The sequence below is a fragment of the Podarcis gaigeae genome (assembly GCF_964106915.1).
Source record: "Podarcis gaigeae genome assembly, chromosome: 13".
Taxonomy (NCBI): domain Eukaryota; kingdom Metazoa; phylum Chordata; class Lepidosauria; order Squamata; family Lacertidae; genus Podarcis; species Podarcis gaigeae.
The window spans coordinates 8,367,231-8,390,593 of NC_139689.1; the positions used below are offsets into that span (position 1 = coordinate 8,367,231).

At 44.4% G+C, this 23,363-nt stretch overlaps 1 protein-coding gene and 1 gene segment (V, D, J or C); both read right to left on the minus strand.

The window, feature by feature from the left end:
* LOC310828869 (Ig mu chain C region-like) overlaps positions 1–23,363 on the minus strand; it is an 89,906-nt gene that overhangs the window by 38,739 nt on the left and 27,804 nt on the right.
* LOC310828753 (uncharacterized protein) overlaps positions 9,267–23,363 on the minus strand; it is a 274,212-nt gene continuing 260,115 nt past the window's right edge. For both annotated transcript variants that reach the window (XM_083706516.1, XM_083706517.1), the window contains 11 exons: positions 22,682–23,005; positions 21,230–21,550; positions 18,360–18,656; positions 17,690–18,016; positions 16,660–16,989; positions 15,234–15,569; positions 14,397–14,705; positions 13,354–13,677; positions 12,566–12,880; positions 11,915–12,084; positions 9,267–11,113 (listed from right to left, as the gene is read on the minus strand). In XM_083706516.1, coding sequence (XP_083562642.1) covers positions 11,105–11,113; positions 11,915–12,084; positions 12,566–12,880; positions 13,354–13,677; positions 14,397–14,705; positions 15,234–15,569; positions 16,660–16,989; positions 17,690–18,016; positions 18,360–18,656; positions 21,230–21,550; positions 22,682–23,005 — 3,062 coding nt within the window. In that variant the 3' untranslated portion in view covers positions 9,267–11,104. The remainder of the gene's footprint in view (positions 11,114–11,914; positions 12,085–12,565; positions 12,881–13,353; positions 13,678–14,396; positions 14,706–15,233; positions 15,570–16,659; positions 16,990–17,689; positions 18,017–18,359; positions 18,657–21,229; positions 21,551–22,681; positions 23,006–23,363) is intronic.

Consider the following 23,363-nt stretch of genomic DNA (forward strand, 5'->3'; position numbering starts at 1 on the left):
GAGGCACCCATAAAGTTGCATTACTAGCATGCAAAGTCCTAAATAGCTTGGGACACAGTATTTAAGAGTCCCAAGCTGTATTATTATTATTATTATTATTATTATTATTATTATTATTATGGCTTTGCATGCTAGTAGTGCAGTTTTATGGGTGCCTCACACACCTGCAAGTTGCAACCCACCATCAAGCCCCTCACTGTGTTGAGCAGCTGCTTTCAGAAACACTAGACCAGTGATGGCCAAACTTGGCCCTCCAGCTGTTGTGGGACTACAATTCCCATCATCCTTGACCACTGGTCCTGTTAGCTAGGGATGATGCGAGTTGTAGTCCAAAAACAGCTGGAGGGCCAAGTTTGGCCATCACCGCACTAGAGAGATCTCCACAGCTTTCTGAGAACTGCATCACTTACACCTGAGTCTACAACCCCAGAAAGGAGTCAGCTGAGACCAGCGGTTCCCACCAGTCTTCCAAAAGATAACACTCACATGAGAGGCTCTGGTGCTGTTGTGCAAACCCAACCACCCAGAGGTTTGCAGAAAGCAAGGGTAAATAGAACCTTAAAACCCTTTAAATGAGTGTTGGTTGCTCATCAGCATTCTCATGCTTCTCAGCTAAATGGAGAAGTCTGGAGTGTTTGGGGAGGCTAGCTGAGATCTCTTGGAAACTGGACATAAGGCAAGCATATAAATGACTCGATGACCTTTCCAACTCTACAACTCTATGACATACCTACCTGCTCTATGCTGGCCTTCCACAAGGGTAAGGAAAGGCAGTGGCTTGCCCCTAGGTTTTCCTAAAGCTGCTCCTTAGCTGGCAGAGTTAATTCGAAGCCCCTACCATTCCTGAACCTGATCTGTAGTTGTGTGACTATCACACCAGTCTTCCATCCTTGCGCCCGTATTGTTCCAATTTTAGTATAAGGGCTGCCAAAGTGAGCACTATCACACCAGTCTTCAAGGGGAGCACTGGCTTTCAGAGACCCACAGAGACCCTTTCAGGAAGGCCCATAGTTCAGTGGTGAAGCATCTTCCAATGTTCCCTCCCAGGACTCCCAATTAGCCAGGGGGCTTGCAAGTTGCTCAGCAGAAAAGCACTTAAGAAACCCAGCAACAGTTCTACATTGGGGTACAGGGGTACCTCAGTGGTAGAGCAGGGATAGCCCAGGTCAGTGATGGAACTTTTGCTTTGCACACAGAAATCTCATGTTTAACTCACAGAACCTCAAGGTAGGGTTGGAATATATTCCTGGGCTGAAACCCCAGAGGGTCGCTGTCTGGGGTCCAGGGGTGAAGGACACTGCTTCAGGGAAGCAATAGAGCCTAGTGCTCTTCACTGAGCTTAATGGAAAGGCAGCACATATTCCTGCTTACACTAACGGCAGGGAGGAGCAGAAGCTGGTTGCTAAATTAGAAGTTTACTGAAAGCTACCACTGAGCTCAGATCTGCACACCTGCCAGTAAAGTTGCAGGCTGTAGAGAGGTCCAGCTGCTCTCTCTGCAATCTCTGTCTTTACTGAAGCCCAGAGCCACACAGCTCTCCAAGCCGAGAGCTTGATTTTAAGGAAGGTTGAGATCCCTAGCATTCCTTCAATCTTCCTAATGGTGTGTTGGTTGGAGCACAACACTTGAAAGCTTCCTTATCCCAGCTTTGGAGAAAAAGAGGGAGGAGAGTGGAAGGCTCCCAGAAGTTACTCCTAGCCTGTAGCCCAACAGGATGCCAAACTTTTCCCCAGCTGACCACTGGCCATTGGAAAGAGTTGCTCCCCTGCTTCAGGTATAGCTGCTGTAGATCTGAATGGCTTGTGTGCTTCTCAGCTTCTGAGATCCTAGGAGCTTACCCCATGATTGTTCCCAAAGGTATAGCTGAGCAGAAGCCATCCCACTCTTTCTGAGCTCAGCACTGAGCTTCAGAAAGACACTGGCTGCTCTCTCAACATCTGCACTAGTCTAAGTAGCTTGCATTTATCCCAGCTCAGAGGTTAGCTACAGAAAAGCTATGAGGATGCTGGGAACTTCTTCCATCAGCTCAGAGAAGAGTCAACCAGCCCTGTTGCTTCCTTGGCCTAGCTATAGCCGCTATGGATCTGAAAGAGCTAGTATCTCACGAGCAGGTGGTGTGCTTCAGAGAAGCTAGGTGGGTTCTAGGAGTCCCCCCTCCCATTATTTCCAAAGCTGTAGCTGAAGGAGCACAAATCCTCTTTTGCCTAGCTGAGCACTCCTGATTATTGCTGCTATCTGAAAGGCTTGATGCTGTTCTAGCTGATTGGTGCGTTTCAGAGAAGCTAGGGGGTTGCTGGGTGCTTTCCCTAACATTTTCAAAGTTGCAAAGGATCAGGGTGCCACCCAGCTCTTGCATACTCCACCCCAACTGAGCACTGGATGTCAAGAGATGTTCCAATAGCTTTCCTTGCCCTGCCTAGAGGCCCTAGATACCTCAATGGGCAATGGATGTAGAAGACTTGCACGTCTCCCAGCTGAGCTTCTGCAGTGTTGCCTCTCAAAGGGGTGCTGCTGACTAAGGAGGCTTCCTTCTCGTCACAATTTAGGGATGGTGGAGGACATGCAGTATTCCAGCCACAAGACCTATAATTCAGTTGGGGCCTAGCACATCTCCCCATAGAATGCCGGCTCCCTGGGGGCATCCCCATTGCTGTGCATGTCAAAGCAGAGGGGTGAGGAGAAAGGTTACTGATACCAGGAATATATACCAAATTGTGAGAATTGAAATCAATCAACATTTCACATTAAATATCCCAGAGAAGCAAGCTGCTCATCTGAGCATCTTGTAGGCAGCCCGGTTACTCCCTACTCCTCCCCCTTAAGCTGTCAGCTGGAAAGTTGGCCTAAGTGTTGGGCTGATGGGCTGCAGGTAGCCTACCTTCCAGCGTGCTGCAAAGATCACATGCAGCAGCTCCAAGCTGAACATGGGCCTAAGGTGGCTATTGGGGAGTTTTTGTTATGTTTAAGTCTCTCTTGAGTTCAGCAGGGAGGTGGCAGTAAACAAGTGTTAAAATCTGCATTAGTTGGGAAGCCCATCAATATGAGAAAACAGAATTCAAATGGAAATACTAATACTTATGCCCAAGCCTATTACAACCTACATCCTTTCCATGATAGTTGACTGATCCTAGAAAGAGTCTTTTCTTATCTTTCTATCTTCCCAAAGCCTGGGAGTAGGCCCCTTTCACTCACCGTATCAAAGGTTGACCTTGCATGGTCCATTTCTCCTGGAAAGTCATCTCAGTTCTATGAAGTCTTCAGTGTTTTCTCCTAATGTTCTTGGAAACCGTCTCCAAAAAAGGAAAGTGATGGTAGATGTCCTTGGTGCTGACATGAAGGTCTGAAAACAGACAAACAACATATTGTGGTAGAGTGATGTCTGGGGTGGGGGCTATAATTTGCAACCAAAAGCGGCCACGTGAAACTGTTGCCGAGGCAGAACTTCCCCTTTTTCTAGTTTATTTGTCTTGCCTTGTTTTCTTGTTTTCAAACTTTTGGGTTTGTCACTAACCAAATTTCCAGAGTTAGGGTTAATCTGGCAAAACAGCCCCCTTCCACACAAAGAGAGAGATATTGCCCCCTAATATTTATTTATTTCAAAAAGAAATAATAATTTATCACTTTCTGCCAAGGCCTTATAAGAAAAGTATAAATGCTAAACCAACTATTCCCATACCCTCCAACATTTCTCCAATGAAAATAGGGACATCCCATTCCATAATGATAATTTTACTATCTATACCCCACACATCTTACTGGGTTGCCCCAGCCACTCTGGGCAGCTTCCAACATATACAAAAAGATAATAAAACTTTTTTTTAAAAAAAATCCCCTATGCAGGATTGCCTTCAGATGGCTCAGGGGTCAGATAATTCCCTACCCTCCAATGAAAATAGGGGCATCCTAAGAAAAAGTGGGACATTCTGGGATCAAATCAGAAACTGAGATGGCTTCTCTGAATCAGGGACGTCCCTGGAAAATAGGGACACTTGGAGGGTCTGTATTCCATAGCAGATAATTCTGGGCTGAATGTGGAACTAGGCCTCACCCTGAGAAGTCTGGAATTTATTGGTGATTGACCCTTTCCATATCACTTTCGGTGCCACCTAATGCCACCCATTTTTTGTTTCATAGAAGTGGGAGGGGGCAATTTCCTCCAAGGTTGCTTTGGGGCCAAGTTGCTCACACCAACAGTAGCTTCACTTTGAACAAACGCTTCACCGCCTTGTGGAGGGCAAATTTATATTGTTTTGAGTTTGTGGGTGCCAGGCACCTATAATAGCAAGTGTTAAAATATAAGCCAGGCTATCTAACTGTGTTGAGGCAATCACCTGGGTGATGGGCCATTAAGAAAGCAAAGGAGAGGGGGCTCTGTTATTTGGCACCAACTACAGTGCCATTTCTGCAGATTCAGATGGTTATTGGGCGTATGTGGGGCAAAGTGATCCTGCAAAAAAACTAGTCCCAAGCTGTTAAGGGCTTTGTATAAGACTACGCAGGTGGCGCTGTGGGTTAAAGCCTCAGCGCCTAGGACTTGCCGATCGAAAGGTCAGCAGTTCGAATCCCTGCGGCGGGGTGCGCTCCCGCTGCTCGGTCCCAGCGCCTGCCAACCTAGCAGTTTGAAAGCACCTCCGGGTGCAAGTAGATAAATAGGGACCGCTTACCAGCGGGAAGGTAAACGGCGTTTCCGTGTGTCCGAAGTGTCTCCGGACAGTGCTGGCCCCTGGCCTCTTGAGTGAGATGGGCGCACAACCCCAGAGTCTGGCAAGACTGGCCCGTACGGGCAGGGGTACCTTTACCTTTAACTTTACTAACACTGTGAACCTGGATCTGGCAGCAGATGGGGAAGTAGTGCAGATCTCTGAGCGGAGAAACTATATGTTGATAGGGTCTCACTCCTGATCCTGAGTAAGCGCAGTAAGGTGTCAGTAGCTAGGGTAAGTGACTCAAACCACTCCAGGAGGACTATCCAATTGAGCCTGACTCCAGATATGAAAGGAAGCTGAGACTCACTAGAACCTGACCACTCAGTCTTTGTGAAGTAAATTGCATTTGGCTACAACTCAATGCCAAACAATATTGAAGTAATCAAAGTGGTCTTCATAGCCTCTACATTCTGATGCTGGCTGAGGTGCTGCCCCATTAATCTTCTGCCCTCTCGAACTTACCATTTCCAAGGAGTGCAAAATTGTTCTGAGTGAGAAGGACAATGGTTGTGCTTTCACTGAGCATGTATGAAACAACTGGCCAAGTTTTGTCCTAGCTGTGCATCTCTCACTGTGGTTTGGGAGGTATGGCAAAAAGATTCCAGAGTTCCTCAGGAGGAGGGTTTGATTGCTAAACCACTCTGCAAATTGCAACTGTCGGGGTGGGGGGCGGGACAAGGGAGTCTCCTAACAACTCTTAGCACCCTTAATAAGCAACAGTCCTCAGGAATCTTAGTGGGAAACCATGACGGTTTCAACCAATATTGTGTGGCCATAGTGTATCTGCCCCCACCACATTAAGTTTGGCTCTTAGCACTGAACTACTGCAGACCTGACAAACTCTGTTGTTGTTGTTGTTGTTTAGTTGTTTAGTCGTGTCCGACTCTTTGTGACCCCATGGATCAGAGCACGCCAGGCACTCTTGTCTTCCACTGCCTCCCACAGTTTGGTTAAACTGGCATTGGTAGCTTCGAGAACACTGTCCAGCCATCTTGTCCTCTGTCGTCCCCTTCTCCTTGTGCCCTCAGTCTTTCCCAACTTCAGGGTCTTTTCCAGGGAGTCTTCTCTTCTCATGAGGTGGCCAAGGTATTGGAGCCTCAGCTTCAGGATCTGTCCTTCCAGTGAGCACTCAGGGCTGATTTCCTTCAGAATGGAGAGGTTTGATCTTCTTGCAGTCCATGGGACTCTCAAGAGTCTCCTCCAGCACCATAATTCAAGAGCATCAATTCTTCGGCGATCAGCCTTCTTTATGGTCCAGCTCTCACTTCCATACATCATTATTGGGAAAACTATAGCTTTAACTATGCAGACCTTTGTCAGCAAGATGATGTCTCTACCCTGCCAAACTCTAGTGCACAGTATTTCAAAATGGCCTCTTCAACGTACTCTCCAGAGAACCAAATAGGTATAGCAACTTTCCAGGGAGAGTGACCAGAAATCAGGGTTAGCCCTTGGCAACTAAGGACAGTTGGTATGTATGGACATTAGGTCTTCTTCAGCTCTCTTAAGACTTTTGGTGGCTTTTGGCAGGTGTGTTTGCTAGGTGTGCATAGGGCCCTGCCTCCTAGACTGTGGTGCTGGGCAGGCTGCTATAGTCATATTCACGGTGAGAGAAATAATATATGATCCTGGTAGAGGTGAGACCAGGCCTAGTTCCAAGATTTCAGCTGTATTAGGACTTCTTTCATAGCTACATGATATGCAGAAATTTAGCAGGTGAAGCTTGTCCTGGCATGGATAAAAAATGGTGGAAGGAGCTTCATTTGCTGAACTTTCCTGTCTCGGGCTGCCATTTGAGGGGGGGGGGAGACACATGTACAATTTATGGAGCCTGGGGATGGCACCTTAACCATATGGTCATTGTGCTGGTGAGAGGTTGCTATTTTTCTTTCTGCAAAGCAGTTAAAATATCCCTCCCACATTTGATTAATGTTATGTTCAATAGATTCCTTCCAGTTCTAATTTATTGCACATTGTTTTTCAGAGTAGGAATGTGTGGATGAAGTGCACTGAGGCTGAAAACCATGGCATGAATATCCCTCCTGATGGTTTGTTGTTGATCGCAATATAGGTAAGACTGAAAGGCCCACATTGACATTTTGATGAGTCATCCTGAGAACAGATGCAACCTGTTTTCACCAACAGAGGTGAACTGGTGTTTCCGCTTTGAGCCAAAGGCCAGTGCTGGTGGTCAGAAGGGAATGAACAGATATGATGTGTGGGGCTTTGAATAGAAACTCACATTGATGTGTTCTGAGTCAACTTCAGATAACAAACGGTGGGTTTCTCAGCGCCTGAGAAAGCAACAACCATGTTTTGCTGATTTTGCATGAGCCACACGCTCTATGAATTGAGCATATCTACCAGAGGAAACTCAAACTGGGATGGGGCAGAATGTCATGCCTTTGCCTACAGTGTATAGACTGACAGAGCCAGCCACTGCCCCCCACCCCCCCAATCCTCAGTAATGATAGTGTAAACCAGGGTTGGAGGCAAGTCCTGAAGCCGCTCCAGTGTTAGCAATGTCTACAGCAAGGGTAGCCCTCCAGATGTCATTGACTCCCATCAGCACCAGACAGCATCACCAATGACCAGGAGATGGTGGGAATTGTAGCCCAACAAGATTTGGAAGGCACCATGTAGATTTCTCGTGGTGTCAGTACCTGGTATCCTGAGGCGGCTGCAAGGTCCTGTAAAGATGTCTCATGAATAGGGTGGCCAGGCAAGAAAAAGTGCAGGGCACCTGAACCACTAAAGGTTGTGTAGGAGAGAGGATAATTGTGGAAATTTCATGCAGGTTGTACCTGTTGCAATTCTTTCCTCTTGTTGTGTATGCAGGAGTCCTTCCCACTTTTCATCTGACATCTCTACTGACCCCAGCTCCCTCCATACATATACATATACATATACATATACATATACATATACATATACATATACATATACATTTATGTATGTATTCTAGACCAGCACTCTAAGCAGCATTAGGTCGCTTGATCTCACCATAGGTTTCATTTCTCACAATGATCCTGATCTTGTGCTGCTTTGAGTTAAACTTTGTGAAACCTTGTAAGGTTTTACAACCCAAAAGGAAAAAGGGACAGGAGCCTGAAACTGGATAAGCCTTGGAAAAGGCTGTTTGTGGTACTCTGAAGGATAAATGAGGTGGATTCACTTGGTCCCTAGGCACAAGCCTAGGGCTCAGGGCCGCAATACCTCAAGGACTGCCTCTCTCCATATGAACCTAACCAAATCCTGAGGTCATCCTTTGAGGCCTTGAATTGGGTGCCTCCTCCACAAGAGGCTTGGAGGGTTGCAACACGAGATGCCTTCATTATACACATTTTGGCGCCAGGCAAAAACATTCCTCTTCAACCAGGCCTTTGGTTGATTGACATGTGATGCCCATTTAACTGTGTTTGTTTTTGTTCTTATTTTTATGATGACTTTTGTGGTTTTTATATTGATTTTTTTTTGTTGGGAACTTCCTTGAGGTAGAGTATTTACAGTTGGCTGGGGTGTGACGTAGAGAAAAAAGGTTGCAGTCTGGTAAAAGCGGCAAGTTGGAGAGAGGCTTAGAGTGCAATGGTTGGTTTCTTTTTGGAATCTACAGTTGTAGTTTGGGAGAAGCAAGACCCTCTTGAAGTGCCAATGCTGTGTACCCTTCCATTGTAGGCTCAGGTCGTATATGTGTGTAAGGGCCTTCTTGGTAGCAGCACCCACCCTGTGGAATGCCCATCAGATGTTAAGGAGATTTTGGAAACATATGAAGGCAGCCCTGTATAGCGAAGCTTTTTTAAGGTTTAAGGTTTTATTATGTTTTTATATTTGCTGGAAGTAGCCCAAAGTGGCTGGAGGAACCCAATCTGATGGGCAGGGCACAAATTAATAATAATAATAATAATAATAATAATAATAATAATAATAATAATAATACCACATATTGTAAAAATACCACAGTCTCCACTGTTCCTTATTCCTTAAAGGAAAGATGAACCCCTGGAATCTTGCACCACTCAAAGATTGGAGTGGCATGCAGCTCTGGTATGTTAAAAGTATTAACCACTAGTCCATTGTGAGTTACACACAGTAGACACATTTTAGTCTGGAGTTGGGAAGCTTCAGACCTGGGTTCTGAATGTGGCCCTCCAAGCATTTCTGCTTGGCCCTCTGAACTCTCCCTACACCACCCTCCCTCCCAAGCACCGCCTCCTCCCCAGGCCACTCCCTTCACTGCTTAGCACTCTCCTGGACTGTTTTTGCCTACCTCGAATGTGCCTTGATCTCTTGGTTGCTCAGATGGAGAATAAAGGCAGGTGTGTGAGTATGCGTAGAAGCTAGTCTACTGTACAAAGGTAACATTTTCATTTGTTGTTCTTTTGCCTCTGGCCCTGCCCACCACTAACATGTGGCCCTTGAAAGGTTGCCCAGAATGAAATGTGGCCCTCAGCATGAAAAAGATTCCCCATCCTTGTTTTAGGAGAATCCCTGAAAAGAGGCATTTGTGTCCCAAAGGGTGTGTCCAGTGCTTTGAAGAAAACTGAGAACCAACAACAATGAATGGTTAATAGAAGTTTATGTAGCAGCTGAGTTTTGATATGTCTAATTTGAACAAAGACTTATACAATGGAGGGCAATAGCGTACAAGGCAAAATTATTACAATCAGAAGCAATACGAGGACAGAAATTAATATAGACAAACTCAGCACCAAACACAAGGATGTTATACCATAATGTTTATATTGTGCATCCTTAGGTTCATTCGATAAATCAATGCAAATTGGTACAGTGCAATAGAATGCAATACAATGCATTGCTTTTATGCAGATTATAGTAACACATTATGGCAAACGATACGGGAGGGTGGTAGTCTGATAACGTGATGCCTGCACAGTGCTGGCAGTTTAGTAAACTACAGTCAAACACGGCTGATGTGTACGACAACTCTGATAACATATGCACCAGATATACACCTTGGTTAATAAGAGACAGCATCTACTCGCTGAACAATCATAGTTCAAGAAAGCAACCATTTAGTGCTGTGAGCTTTAACAGCTGAATAGCACTGAAAACTTGAGCCAGATTATTATTATTAATTATCTGTCCAATCAGTTTGCTAATGCAAAGTGGTTCATACAGTTAGCTATGACCATGCTAAGCAGCTGATTAGCACCAAATGGCTGATCAACAGCAGCGACAAATCTCTTTTTTAGATGGACTGTGATCCTAGGAAAACTCAAGTTATAATTGTTGCTGCTTTGTGGTCCAGGAGCAGAGGACAATGTAATGCAAATGTGACAGGATAAAGTTTCAACACGAAACTAATGTAACCATGAAAAGTAATTCAACACAACACAGGGGAACTTTGGCTGATATTTTGCACTATGCAAGCCAAGTGGGAATGATAAAAAGCTGAGAACTTTTAATCTTCATTGATTTGACTTCTGGAGATTTAAACATGCCCAGAACTCTCTCCAGTAGAAATCAATAGCCTTGGAAAGGGTGTGTGCTTGCTGCCACCCATGAAAAACTCTTTGCTTATCAGGCTCCTCTCTTTAAACATGGTGATAAAGGAAGAGGCCTTTATTGGTTGTATCAGTTCTGACCACTTTTGATCACAGTCATTTTGTACACATTTTTCTGTTTGTCTATAGGAGGGCAAATAATGGAGTCCTCTGTTGCAAGTAAGGAGAAAATGTGGACAAAAGGACTTAAATTTGGAAAGCAAAAACAGCTACTCATCTTCTACTTTTATCAGTACACTTAAGACTAAACGCTTGCTCTCTGGGCTGCAAATTGGCAACATATCAATATGGCAATGCTTCTAGAAACTGCCGCTGTGGAAATAATGGCTCAGGATTTGGAGGAAATTAATACAAAGTGTAGAGCAACGAAATAGCTTTGGAGCTTTTCACCAATTTGGATGGCTCCTGCTCAGATCCAGTTTTCTGCAACCCGTCAGTTGCTATAGTTGGAAGGAAAAGATAAATCATTCATTTTATTACTCATGGATGGTTGATATGCTATTCTTTGTTGTTTATTTCTTTCACAATTGTTGAGCTCCATATTGTCGGCACTGGCAAAATTGCTGTTTGTTGCACTTGCAATATTGATACAGAAAGTTATTTACTATTTGAGATAATGTTCATGTAAAGTTGAGGTCGCTTTCCTCAGTGACCTGTTAACCATCTTTTTGAAGCAAAGTTGGCTGTGTCGATTATTGCAAAAGATGGCAAAGCAAACAAAGTAACACTGAAGTTAATGTTTTCTGACATTAATGCTTTGTTGTATTGTAGCAGACAAAAATTATAATGGAAAAAGACTGAGAGAACTATATAATGGAGAGAAAAAGCAGGGTCTTATTCTGCATATTCTTCATCGTGAGATAAGGAGGAAGGTTACTTCACCTGTGGAAACAAAAGAGGTGGGGAGAAGATTAAACAATCCATGCATGTTTATCTGAATGATTTGGGGATGAGAACAGTACACCTAGGACATTGGTTCTGCTGTTGCTGGAGAACAGTGAGTTAGAAGCCAATTGATCTCATGTCCATTTTGTGACAGGCAGAGGACATTCTATCAGCACTAAGAAGTCAAACAAGTAGGTAGATGTGCACATCCATATCAACACAGGTCTGCAAATGCAAGTTTGTCCTCACTTGCTCACACTTAATAACATTTGTCAAATGTACACACACAAAACGATTTAGGACCGTGAGAGATGGTGTCCACAATTAATTGTTGGGTGAGAAGAAGAAGAAGAAGAAGAGTTTGGATTTGATATCCCGCCTTTCACTCCCTTTAAGGAGTCTCAAAGCGGCTAACATTCTCCTTTCCCTTCCTCCCCCACAACAAACACTTTGTGAGGTGAGTGGGGCTGAGAGACTTCAAAGAATTGTGACTGGCCCAAGGTCACCCAGCAGCTGCATGTGGAGGAGCGGAAATGTGAACCCGGTTCCCCAGATTACGAGGCTACCGCTCTTAACCACTACACCACACTGGCCAGTGCCTTCTACATTTGTGTGGTGCTTCCAAGGTTTGACTCTAGCCCAGGGTTTCCCAAACCTGAGTCTCCAGCTGTTTTTGGACTACAATTCTCATCATTCCTGACCACTGGTCCTGCTAGCTAGGGATGATGGGAGTTGTAGTCCAACAACAGCTGGAGACTCAAGTTTGGGAAACGTTGCTCTAGCTCGTTCCCTTTTTACCTTGATGAAAGTGACAAGTCCCCCATAGAAGATTGCAACAGTGAAGAGGACCATGAAAGTGGAAACTTTGTTCCAGACGCTGTTGGCCTCCTCGAGTTCACTGTACTCATCTTCGTTTTCATTGCGGATATCGCACAGAGCAGCACCCATGATGGCACAGTCCCAGGAATCTGCAGGATGAGGTGAGATGATATGGTTACTCCTTGGAGAACAGATGGAGGAGAAAGTCTTCAAAAAAGCAAGAACAAAGTACAACAGTAAATATACGATGAAACAAATAAGAGACAAGGGTGCGTTGAAGGCATGTTGGTTTCTCTTTGTTGAATATAGACCCCACAAAGACCAACAGTGTTCCTAGGGCATCTTTAGAGGATCAGCATACAGTGTGGATTTTGTGCAAAAGCTATATCTGGTTATTGGATCGGGGCACAAGATGCAACTGAAGAAGAAAGAAAGAAACACCTCATTGATTATTACTTTAATATAGAACTGCAGGATACATTAACGTTGTGTGATATAACAGAATGGACATCCCATCTAGTGGGATGTGAAGACAGCAAGCAGGCCAAATCAAGATGTCAAGGAAATTGCATTGTCTTCGCAACGAAGTGAATTTATCTGGTGGTAAGGTGCAGATAAGATGTATTTTACCGGAAAGGGAATTGGTTCTTCTGATTGTGATGTTTTCAGAGGAGACGTGTGCTACAAGGCATGCGTAAGAGACTCCTGTCAGCCACTTGCTTGTGGGGACTTCAAGTATGCTCACTAAGGAACATCTTTGTTTTTCATGGTCACATTTCAGACCATGAGCATCATAACCCTTCAGTGACATTCCTTTTTTCTCCTCTTCCCACTTCACAAAGATCTCTCCTGGGTAGAAGTCTCTGACCACGCAGAATAAGGTTACATTTAAGTCATCATTGGAGGATTGTTGCTGGAGGTAGACTTTTGGAGGCTTCATTGTGCCTGTGTTAAAAAAAGGGAAACAAAAAATGTTGGAAGAAACTACTAAGGACATAATTTACCCTGTTTATCAGTCTTTCACTTTCCCCAGAAAACCATTGGAATTATATTTGTTGTTGTTACAACTGAGGTGGCTCTCTAATAGTATTTTCAGCATTCTGAAAGGTACAACACCCGTAATTCTTTGTGGAAATCATGAAAATGAAACTGGCATAAAAGAGGTAAAACTTCATTGCGTATACAAATTGTTAAGATTAGTAGCTTCAATCCTGTCCTCAGGTGGCTTTAAATGTAGGTGATGGATGGCTGTGTTAGCTTAATATTATTTTGTGTTGGCTGCAATCTGAATTAGCATATTGAGCAAAATGGGTTAGTACTTTGACTCAATCTCCAGTAACTTTGGTGTGTTCCTGAATCACTCTGTTTTGCTCTCAGTGTCTCATATGCTCCTGCCCACCCTTTTTGTAGGTCCTCACCATTCCTTCGCTCAAAGTGTTGCTTGGTTTCTCCTAGGCCATTTTGGATGCTACAGGTGAACTTCACAGTGGTTTTCCATTCAGTCAGATTCACGCGCAGTTGTCCGTAGATCCAAGAAGTGCTGTTGGTTTTGTTCGAGAATGTGGTAGTCACAGCTTTTGTGTCGGCAGGTTCTCCATCCATTGTCCAACTGACTGTTGAGTTAATGGTTGCATTTGCAAGGGGCATCATGCATGTCAGAACGGCACTTTTGTTTATAAAGAGATCTTCAAAGAGCGGTGGCTGCATTTTGATAGCTGTCTTGTTAAGAAGTGGGGCCATTCCTTCAAAAACAAATAATCATCAGATTGAACGGGTTTGAGATGTGCTCTTCAGAAATCACCCTATCTGTTGGTTTAAGGTGTCATATTGTAATGACTAATCCAACCACAAGAGAACCCTGTGTTGGACTAGCCCATGAGTCTTAAGCAAAAGAAGTTTATGATTTGGATGCTATAACTAGTTCTATAGAAAATGGAAGAATCTTCCAGTTTGAGGTGGAAATGACAAAGTGTGTGTTTGTGAAACCAGCTCAAGACAGAGAGAGAGAGAGAAATATGTGGCCCAGCATTATGCCCAACTGATTCTACCACCTTTGAGTGGAAACAGGGACTTGACATTCAGAAATATAGTCAAGTGCTCTGAGCATGTTGTTACCACGTTCCTCAAACATCTACTTCATCCCCCAATCAACCCATCACTACCCCCTATTCTGTGCACACAATTGATCATCAAATCAATTGCCACAACTATCAGCAAACTGCTGATTTTTCCATTTATCTCTTGCTAGTATGCAGTTGTTAAAGGCATAGAATAAAAAAGTGGTATCTTAAACTTGCTTTCTGCCCTCCGATTCCCTATGACATCTTAGGAGCTTGTATGAATAATGATAATTGTGGCTACTTAGTGGTAAGGGCTAAGCACTCTGCAGAGCCACTCTGTTTCCCATTAGGATTGAGTTCCTTATATTTTCAATGTGGTTTACCTGTATATTATGACTTACCAGAATAATGCAAGTCCTTCTTAATCATGGTGTTGGTTGAGCTGTGATTCACAGTGCATGTATAGATTTCTGGCTCTCTCCACTCTTCTCTGCTGAGTACCCAACTGCAGGTCTTCTGGAACTTCCCATTACCAAGTGGGACTAGAGCTGATGAGTTAGGACTGCAGCTGAGCCTGTGTCCTTTGGTGGCCCATTCAATGTCTATATTTTTGGGATAGAAGTCGGTAGCAAAGCAAACAAGTTTCTGGCTTCCCCCATCTTCCGAGGTGTGGAATGCTGTCACCTGCGGGGGAGCTGGTTGCAGAAAATCTGAAATGAAAGGGTTGACCTTTTGGTTGCAAAACAGAACATGCATGGATAGAGAGCAGAGTTCCCTGTCAGTTCAAGTGCCTGGTTAATGAACACTGAGTTTGAACACTGAGAAGTACACACATTTCCTTAGAAGTGAAGCTCCTCTGCCCAATGATTTCAGTGGAAGTAACTTATGGAGGCTTGTTTCCAAGTGATGAACACACACATACATGTTCAGCACCTGATGACTGCTGCAAACTCCACATTCCTGCCATAAAACACCACAGACAGAGCTATCTTACCTCCGAAGTCAGCAGAGAAGTGCTGCTTTTTGACGGAGGAAGTTTAGTGTTCATCTGAATGTTGAGTTGTGATCATTGAGTTCATGCATGTATGAACTAACCTTCATTGTGGTGAGAATTGCTGCTGAGCAATTCTTCAACTCTCTTTTTTAGTGGCAGTGACCCACACAACAAATTCTTCTGTGCAAGGTTAAGCCTTCTTCTTTCATTGGCTAGTGAAGCATTCTCCAGCACCCAGACTTACCATACAAATGCTCACTGGCATTCTTCATAAGAGTTAAGGACTCATGCCCCACAATGCAAGAATAGAGGGCTCTGCTTCTCCACTCAGATGCTGGGACTTTCAGAATGCTTTGGATGGTAAAAGTGGGGCTTCCAGCTTGGGCTGTTGGAGGCCCTGTGATATATTCAGAGACATCAATGTCTGTGTCATTCTTCTTCCACCTGATGAATATTTCAGCTGGGGAGAATCCAGAGACCTCACAAGCCAACCAAGCTACAGCTTGGGATGTAGGTTGTATGAATTGTCTTGGTGATAGAATGACCAAGTTGAAAGATGGAATTTTAACATGGTTGGAATCTATATGGAAGGAGATGAAAACAGAAATGCTGACAAGGTTGATATTCAATTAGATGACACACGAAGAGAGAGCACTATGTTGGTGGTGGTGGGGAATAGTGAATCACACTACAGTGGTACCTCAGTTTTCGAACAGCTTAGTTCATGAACAACTTGGAAATCGAATGCGGAAAACCTGGAAATAGGTGTTCTGGTTTGCGATCTTTGCTTCGGAAGCCGAATGTGCTCCATTTTGAGTCCCGAGCTCCCGTTTTTACTGTTCCGCTGCTAATTTGCATCCCCCATTGTAATTCAAGTCTTCCCTTTCCGTTTTGCTGTTGCGCTGCTAATTTGAGTCCCCCCATTGTAATTGCAGTGTTCTGAAGTGATATTTGGAGCTTATATTGGGTGATTTTGCTTTTGCTATTTATTTAGCGTTTTTGTTTTTGAGGCTTTTTCGGTTAATTTGTTTTTGTGACTGTGTGAAACCCAGCTCAGCTACTGATTGATTGATAGTGTGACTGCAGAAATGGATAAAAGCCCACCCCCCATCCAAACAATGGCTATCATCAGTGCAAGTAAGAAAAAAATAATTTCAATTTTTATCATCTGCAATACTGTTTTATTTGTTTTATAGTACAGTACATTGATTTTTGCTTTCATTTTATGGAGCAATGGTCTCATTAAATAGTAAAATTCATGTTAAATTGCTGTTTTAGGGGTTGTTTTTGAAAGCCTGGAATGGATTAATCCTCTTTGCATTACTTTCTATGGGAAAGTGCACCTTGGTTTTTGAATGCTTTGGTTTTTGAACGGACCTCCGGAAGGGATTAAGTTTGAGAACCAAGGTACCACTGTATTGATATACTGAAGACTGTATTTAATTTTCATGCTAAACTTTGAGATCTATGTCCATCTGAAGCCCCATTACTTTCTCATAAATTCGAGGCCTAGTCTCTGATGGTTGAATGATGTGGGACAGGCACCACATACATTTTCCTCTATCCATCCATTGGTATGCAGAATACTATTTCCTTTGGAGTTATCAGATGCTATTTTCACAACCAGTAGTTGTTCACTTATCACACATTTCTTCCATATCTTCTCTCACCTTTGTTTTTTTGGATGGTCTGCTTCATGTCTGGGAAGAATGAGCAGGGATGAGAAATTAGGCACTGGATTGCATTGCCAGAATCCCAGGCCTCTCTGGTGATGGTCAACTGGCTTTGTAAGCTCTGGGTGAGGTTTGTGTGGCTTGTGATGTTTGCTTTTTCGGCATTCTTGGTGTAGTTTATGCCATTCACCATCCAGGTGAGCATGGCATGGTCCAGGTCGTATCCCACAACAAGGCAAATAAAGAGAGCTTTACTTTCGGTTAGTAGTTTCTCAAGAGGTGGCTTCAGGAGGTAGAGACTGGGAGGTGGGATGCTCCCTTTACATGCTAGAGGGGAACAAAAGACAAAGATGGATTTTTATGATGGTCAGAGTAAAGCACTTGGCAGGAAGATAGAGAGAAATGGGGCACTGTGAGGAGAAGAGGAGCTGAGGGGTGAAGGGAGGTCCCAACTTTTTCAACACCACATTTGGAAACTGCACCAAATTCCCCATGGTGTAGGGTTGCCATATGCCTGGAATTTCCCAGACGTAGCCAGAATACTGCAGTTGGAAGCAGCGTCCCATGTTGACAGTGTTGTTTTCGGCGAAAATGCTCAACAGCTTTGGGCAAAACTAAAAAGAAAAAAAAAATTCAACAATTTTTGTCTCTGAATTTTCACTTTTTGAAATATGGCAGCCCTATCTGGTGAAGCCAATCATTTCCCCATCAGATGGCCTATATTAGTCAAGTCCTCAGAAATGTGATTTATACATTCTATGCCCAACACACTATTGTAGTGCAGGCTGGGATTGTCTACTGATGACACCTGATTGCCTGGCTGTCTGTTTGCCTTAGATCTGACAGGAACCAGGGAAAATGTAGGAGAGCAGGACAGTAGAGCAAATGAGTGAATTTTCTCTCTGGGGAGTGAAATGGACTAAGGAGAGCAAGAGAGGGAGAAAGTGTGTGTGTGTGTGTGTGTGTGTGTGTGTGTGAGAGAGAGAGAGAGAGAGAGAGAGATTCTGCAGTAGGCTTGGAAAATCACCTGTGCACTTGCTGATGCTGCTTGTCTGGATGCTACTTGTACCAGGTTGCCTTGCCTTGCAGGTATACTCCTGTAGCGTGTTCCATTCCTTCAGGGGCACAACCAAGTTGCTCCTGGTATAAAACTGGCCAGCATTCTTCAGAAGGTTTGCAGGCTTGGGGGCCTCTTGAGCCTTCCCACTGGCCTCCCAGATGACTTGGATGTTCTCTAGGGAGTTGCCATAGATGGAGCAGACTAAAGTGATGTTACCACTGTTCCCCAGTCCTGTGCTGGGACAGAGTGGGTCAGTGCTGAGAGTCAATGAGAGAGCTGTCAGCACAATCCAGTCTGAAGAGAAAGAGAGGGAAAGGCAAATCTATTTTGTAAGACTGTGGTGAGCGTTGGATTCTTCAAAATAACACCAGTGATGCTGGAATAAAACCATCAGTGGTTTGGGAATAGTATGTCCTATCTATATTCTTTTTCTTCCTGCTTTGCCTCTCCCATATTCAGCTTTGTATCTCATTTTTTTCACTATTGCTTCTGTCCATGGTTCAGCCATTGGCTGCTCTGATAATGGGTGGCTAACTAGGCCTGACGTAAGTGGCAACGCTTAATTTTCATTGTCTAACTGAGGGATTCAGCCCAGAAATTCTGGCAATTTGTTGTGTGGTTTATTGTTCAACATTACCTTTTCTTGAGATGTTCCTGACCACCTTTGTATTTGTTGCCTCATGCACCACCTCGCATGTGTTGATCTCCACTTCTTGCCATTGAGAGATGGGCATTTCCAACTGGTTGCTGGAACTGTATGTCCCGTCCGCCATCTTTTGTTCCACAAATGTTACTTTCTTGTTTTGTGGACCAGCCTTCCACTCGATGCTCACATTTGGGGGTCTGTAGTTAGATGCGATGCACTTCAGGGTGATGGTTTTATTTTCTTGGTCTATCGACTGCAGGAGTTCAACAGTAGGTGCTTGAAGCTGGTCTGTGAAGAAACTTCTGTTATAAGTAGCCATCATAAAATGGGAAAGAGTAGCATTGCAGGGTGGGTTAGGAAGACATCAAATTACCTGTATTAAGAAAAAGGAAGTCCTCAGGAGCATAAGCGAAAGAAATGAAGAAATTCTTCATGAGTGAAACAAAGTGGAACAGCAAACAGGACCTTGTGTGAATTCCTGGCATAGGCGGTAGAAGTGTTGTTGTGCGATAGGTGGGGGAAGCTGACAGAACTGAATTTTGAGCATGCGCAGAAAGTGTGGCAGGGGGTCAAGCATCAGTTGGGTGAACCCAGCAATGCTAGGTGCAGAGCAGAAGTCCTTAGGTCAATGAAGTTAAGAGTTGTGTTGAATGAGGATATATTGTCTTCACAACTGCTCATGCCTAAAGGTTATCCTGCCTGTGTGCTGAGTTCAGAGGACAAGACAATTCTCTCTGGTGCCAACAGTTTGGAGAGACTCACCAAAGCCTGAACTCTGATCCACAGATGCGCCAAGTTTTTCTCAGGTGAATGTGTAAACTTCTCCTCATTGAAAAGCAGAGAAGTGAGGCGAGGTGGTAAGAATGCTCTGCCTGTGGTGTTTTTTGATAGCTGTCTTGCACATGCAAGTCATCGCCAGAAACATTTGTACAATGAATATGCCTGGAAATATGCTGTGAGGTTTTGCTGAGAGTGCTGCAAACCACATCTACCTGCACGGGCTTTAGGGTTAAGCTTTGCACCATGATTGAGATTTCAGGAGATATCTAACCGAGGCTTAGTTACATCCTGACTTCAAGTTCATTGTATATTAGGTTGCATCCTGTGAATGTGTACTCTTGGTATGTGATCCTTTGCCCTGGTCCAAGTGGATTACCATCCCACTGTTAGTCTATGCTTTGGTCCTTGTTACTCGTGCACCTCCTCCCAGAGGCGGAGCAAGGTGGGGGTGGGGCTCCCCAGGTGCCATCCCTGACAGGGGTGACAAAATCCTGGCTGGGCCGGATCGCGTCCCCCAGCTGCGCCGCCACACCAGATTGTGCCCCCCCCCGCGCAGACTGCCACACCGAATCGTGCCTTCTGGCCCGGCCATGGTGGTGGAGTGTGCCCTTTGACCTGGCCATGTGGGCCGATTGCGCCCTCTGCCCGGGTGTGATAGCCCCACACCCTGGGTTGGGAGTCGCGGGGGCAGCGTGCCATGACCCCGTGCTCCCGTCTGGAGGAGGCAGGCAGGCAGGCAGGCAGGGGAGAGGATGGGAAGCAGGCAGGTGGGCAAAAACAGAGGGGGTGGGAATGGGTGCCACACGCCCCACCCCGTCCCTCCCGGTGGGCGCTGTGCTCATCGTCCCGTCCCTCCCAATGGGCAGTTCGCCCCGCCTTTATAGGCGGTTCACACTGCCCCTGGTGTCAGAGAGGCTTCCTCCGCCACTGCCCCCTCCTCACAGAAATATTCAGATAGCTCAGTTGGTTAGAATGTAGTGCTAATAATACAAAGGTCGCAGGTTTGATCCCTGTAAGAGACAGCTGCATATTCCTGCATGCAGGGGTTGGACTAAATGATCCTCAGGGTCCCTGCCAACTCTAATCAATGATTCTATTATTTGTAGCTGCAACCACTACAAATTAGGGGCATGCAAGCACTCTTGGCCCTGTTGAAGGGAATACAGTGGCTCAGTGTTGATTCTCCTCTTTCCTGTGTCTTCAGTGTTCTCCATCTACTCTTCTCTGAATCAAGGCACAGTTGCTTCTTCCTGTATTGCTGAATAGGTGGCTACATCCCAACTGTAGTGTTGCACTGGTGTAACACTGATGTAACACTGGTTGCATTAGTGTACAGTGTGAAATCTGCAATGGCAGGAAAACCCTTGTACTGAATCCCAAACTTTTTACCATACCCTACTTTTCATTCATTCATTCATTCATTCATTCATTCATTCATTCATCATTTTATTTGTATGCCGCCTTTCCATAGTTAAAACAACGCTCAAGGCGGCTTACAACACGACCAGATTTGCACAATTACCAACATAACAAAAGTCATAAACAATAAATAAAACACATCAAAAAGCACACAACCAAATGGAAAGCAATTTCCACATAAATCACAAAATCTAAAACTAAGAATACAGCATTATATCAATCACAATTTAAAACGACATAGATAAAAAATAAAAGCATTTTTTTTTTAAAAAAACCAAACAATAAAAACAGAGTCCTCCCAGCAGCAGCAGCAGCAGCAGCAGCACTCCTTTTTGGAGCATGTCAGGTGGATAGAAGCAGGGCAGGGCCCTTCAGGCTCCCAGCAGGTCACTTGTTAAGGCTTTTTAAACAAATATAGCAACTTACAATATTTAGAGATAAGGGAAAGGAATAAGACCTTTTCCTGTGAACAGGCCTTTCTTAGCTTTGGTGCATCTATCTCCTAGCTATGACCATGTGTGTCCCCCCCCCCCCCAAGAATGATGTGACCTACTAAAAAATGCAACCTTCTCTAGAGAGGAAAGTGTTAGAAGGTTATCATTCATACAAAGAGCCTGACTGATCTTTGCAACCTCAGCACCCACCTTGGGAGATTCACTTACCAATGGGTACCTTTTCACTCTTAGTGAGTGGCTGGTTGGACGAGGAATGGTGGACCACACAGCTGTAGCTGCCGCCCTTCCCCCCTGCTTCGTCTCTGCCAATTTTAAGGATGCTGTAAGTGGTGTACCCTTTCCCAGCTGGTGTCACTGGTCCGTTGTCATACAGCGTTTCATTCAGGATATTGTTGTCCTTCTTCCATGAGATGCTAATTTCCTCTGGGGAAAACCCATTCACATTGCAGACAAGAATCAGGGCCACAGTACTCTGGAGCGAGATGTCAAAGTTGGCTTTCGAAACAGTGATGGAGGGCTCCATGGTTTCTGAATTCAAAAGACGGAGACTATCATTATTAATGAAGTGCCTAGATTTGTGCTAGCAGACTTGCTCAGGACAATTTCTCTCTCTCTCTCTCTCTCTCTCTCTCTCTCTCACACACACACACACACACACACACACACACACATGGTTTGTGTACGTGAGAGAGACTCATAAACCAATTAAAACAATCCACAATGCAGCTCCTAGACTGGTGACTGAGAGTGGCCACTGGGACCATATAACACTGGTTCTAAAAGATCTGCATTGGCTCCCAGTGCGTTTCTGAGCACAATTCAAAGAGTTGGTGTTGAACTTTAAAGTCCTAAATGGCTTTGGTCTTGTATACCTGAAGGAGTAAAGGTAAAGGACCCCCTGGATGGTTAAGTCCAGTTGAATTTGACTATGAGGAACGACGCTCGCTTTTCAGGTCAAAGGAGCTGGTATTTGTCCACAGACAGCTTTCTGGGTCATGTGGCCAGCATGACTAAACCGCTTCTGGCGCAACGGAACACCATGATGGAAGCCAGAGTGCATGGAAACGCCGTTTACCTTTCCACCTCAGTGGTACAGTACCTATTTATCTACTTGCACTGGTATGCTTTTGAACTGCAATTGTCTCCACCCCATCATTCAGCCCAGACACTGAGGTCCAGGTTTGAGAACCTTCTGGTGGTTCCCTCATTGCTAGAACTATAATTACAGGGAACCAGGCAGGAATCAGGAATCAGGCAGGAATAACTATATGATTTTTCGTAGGCATCTGAAGGTCTTGTTCCGGGAAGCTTTTAATGTTTGATGCATTGTTTGTTTGTTTTTTGTTTCCATTCACCTCTGTATTGTGTTGGAAGCCACCCAGAGTGCCCGAGGTAACCCAAGTCAGATGGGCAAGGTATAAGAAATAAATTATTATTATTATTATTATTATTATTATTATTATTATTATTAGGTGGGTGCCTCACTGATTTCTCACTGCAGGCACCAGAACTATGTGGTTAGGCTACAAACACCAAGAAGAATCGCAGCCAATTACTGGCCCTTAAAGGTAATAATGTAGAAAGTTTGTAATCAGAGCAGAAGGAGAACTTGATAGCTGAGTTTACTTCTAGCAGCCAGACCTAGACATCCATACTTACGTGTTTCTTTCTTGATTGTTAATTGTTTGATGACTTCTTCATAGCAACCTCCAGCCACTTTGCAGGTGAATCTGATACCCTTTCTCCATTGTTCCAAAGATATCGTGTGGGTGTTTTTAATCTCCTGTTCTCCACTGGCGTCCTTTCCCCTCATGGTCTTCTGACCCATAGTACTGGGCTTGCCATCCACATCCCAAGTAATTTCAATGTTTTCAAGGCCAAAACCAACCACAGCACAAGTAACACTGGCTGTCCCTTCAACCACGTCTCTATAGGATGGCTTGATGATGGAGACAGTAGGTTTTAGCAGTGAAGCATAGCAGGCTGGAGAGGAGGGTAAGATTCTTTAAAATCCTTGAATGTGCCAAAAACACACCCACCCAAAATGAGAACGAACACTAGCTGTCCATAGTTACTTGGAAACGAACTCCATTAAATACAGAGGGTCTTGCTTATCAGTAGATATGAAAGGGCTGTTGCATATACAAATATTGGATGTATGTCCCTTTTTTGAGGTAAAATGTGGATAAAACAATGTTTCCCCATTTTTACTTTTTTCATTCGTAAAATCTAGGCATAATTTTATTGGGATTGATTTGACTGTAGAGAGAAACTATCTGTATTCTCTTTGTCTACTTTGCCAATTATATCCATCACCTTTCCCCCCCAATATGGCCGCTGA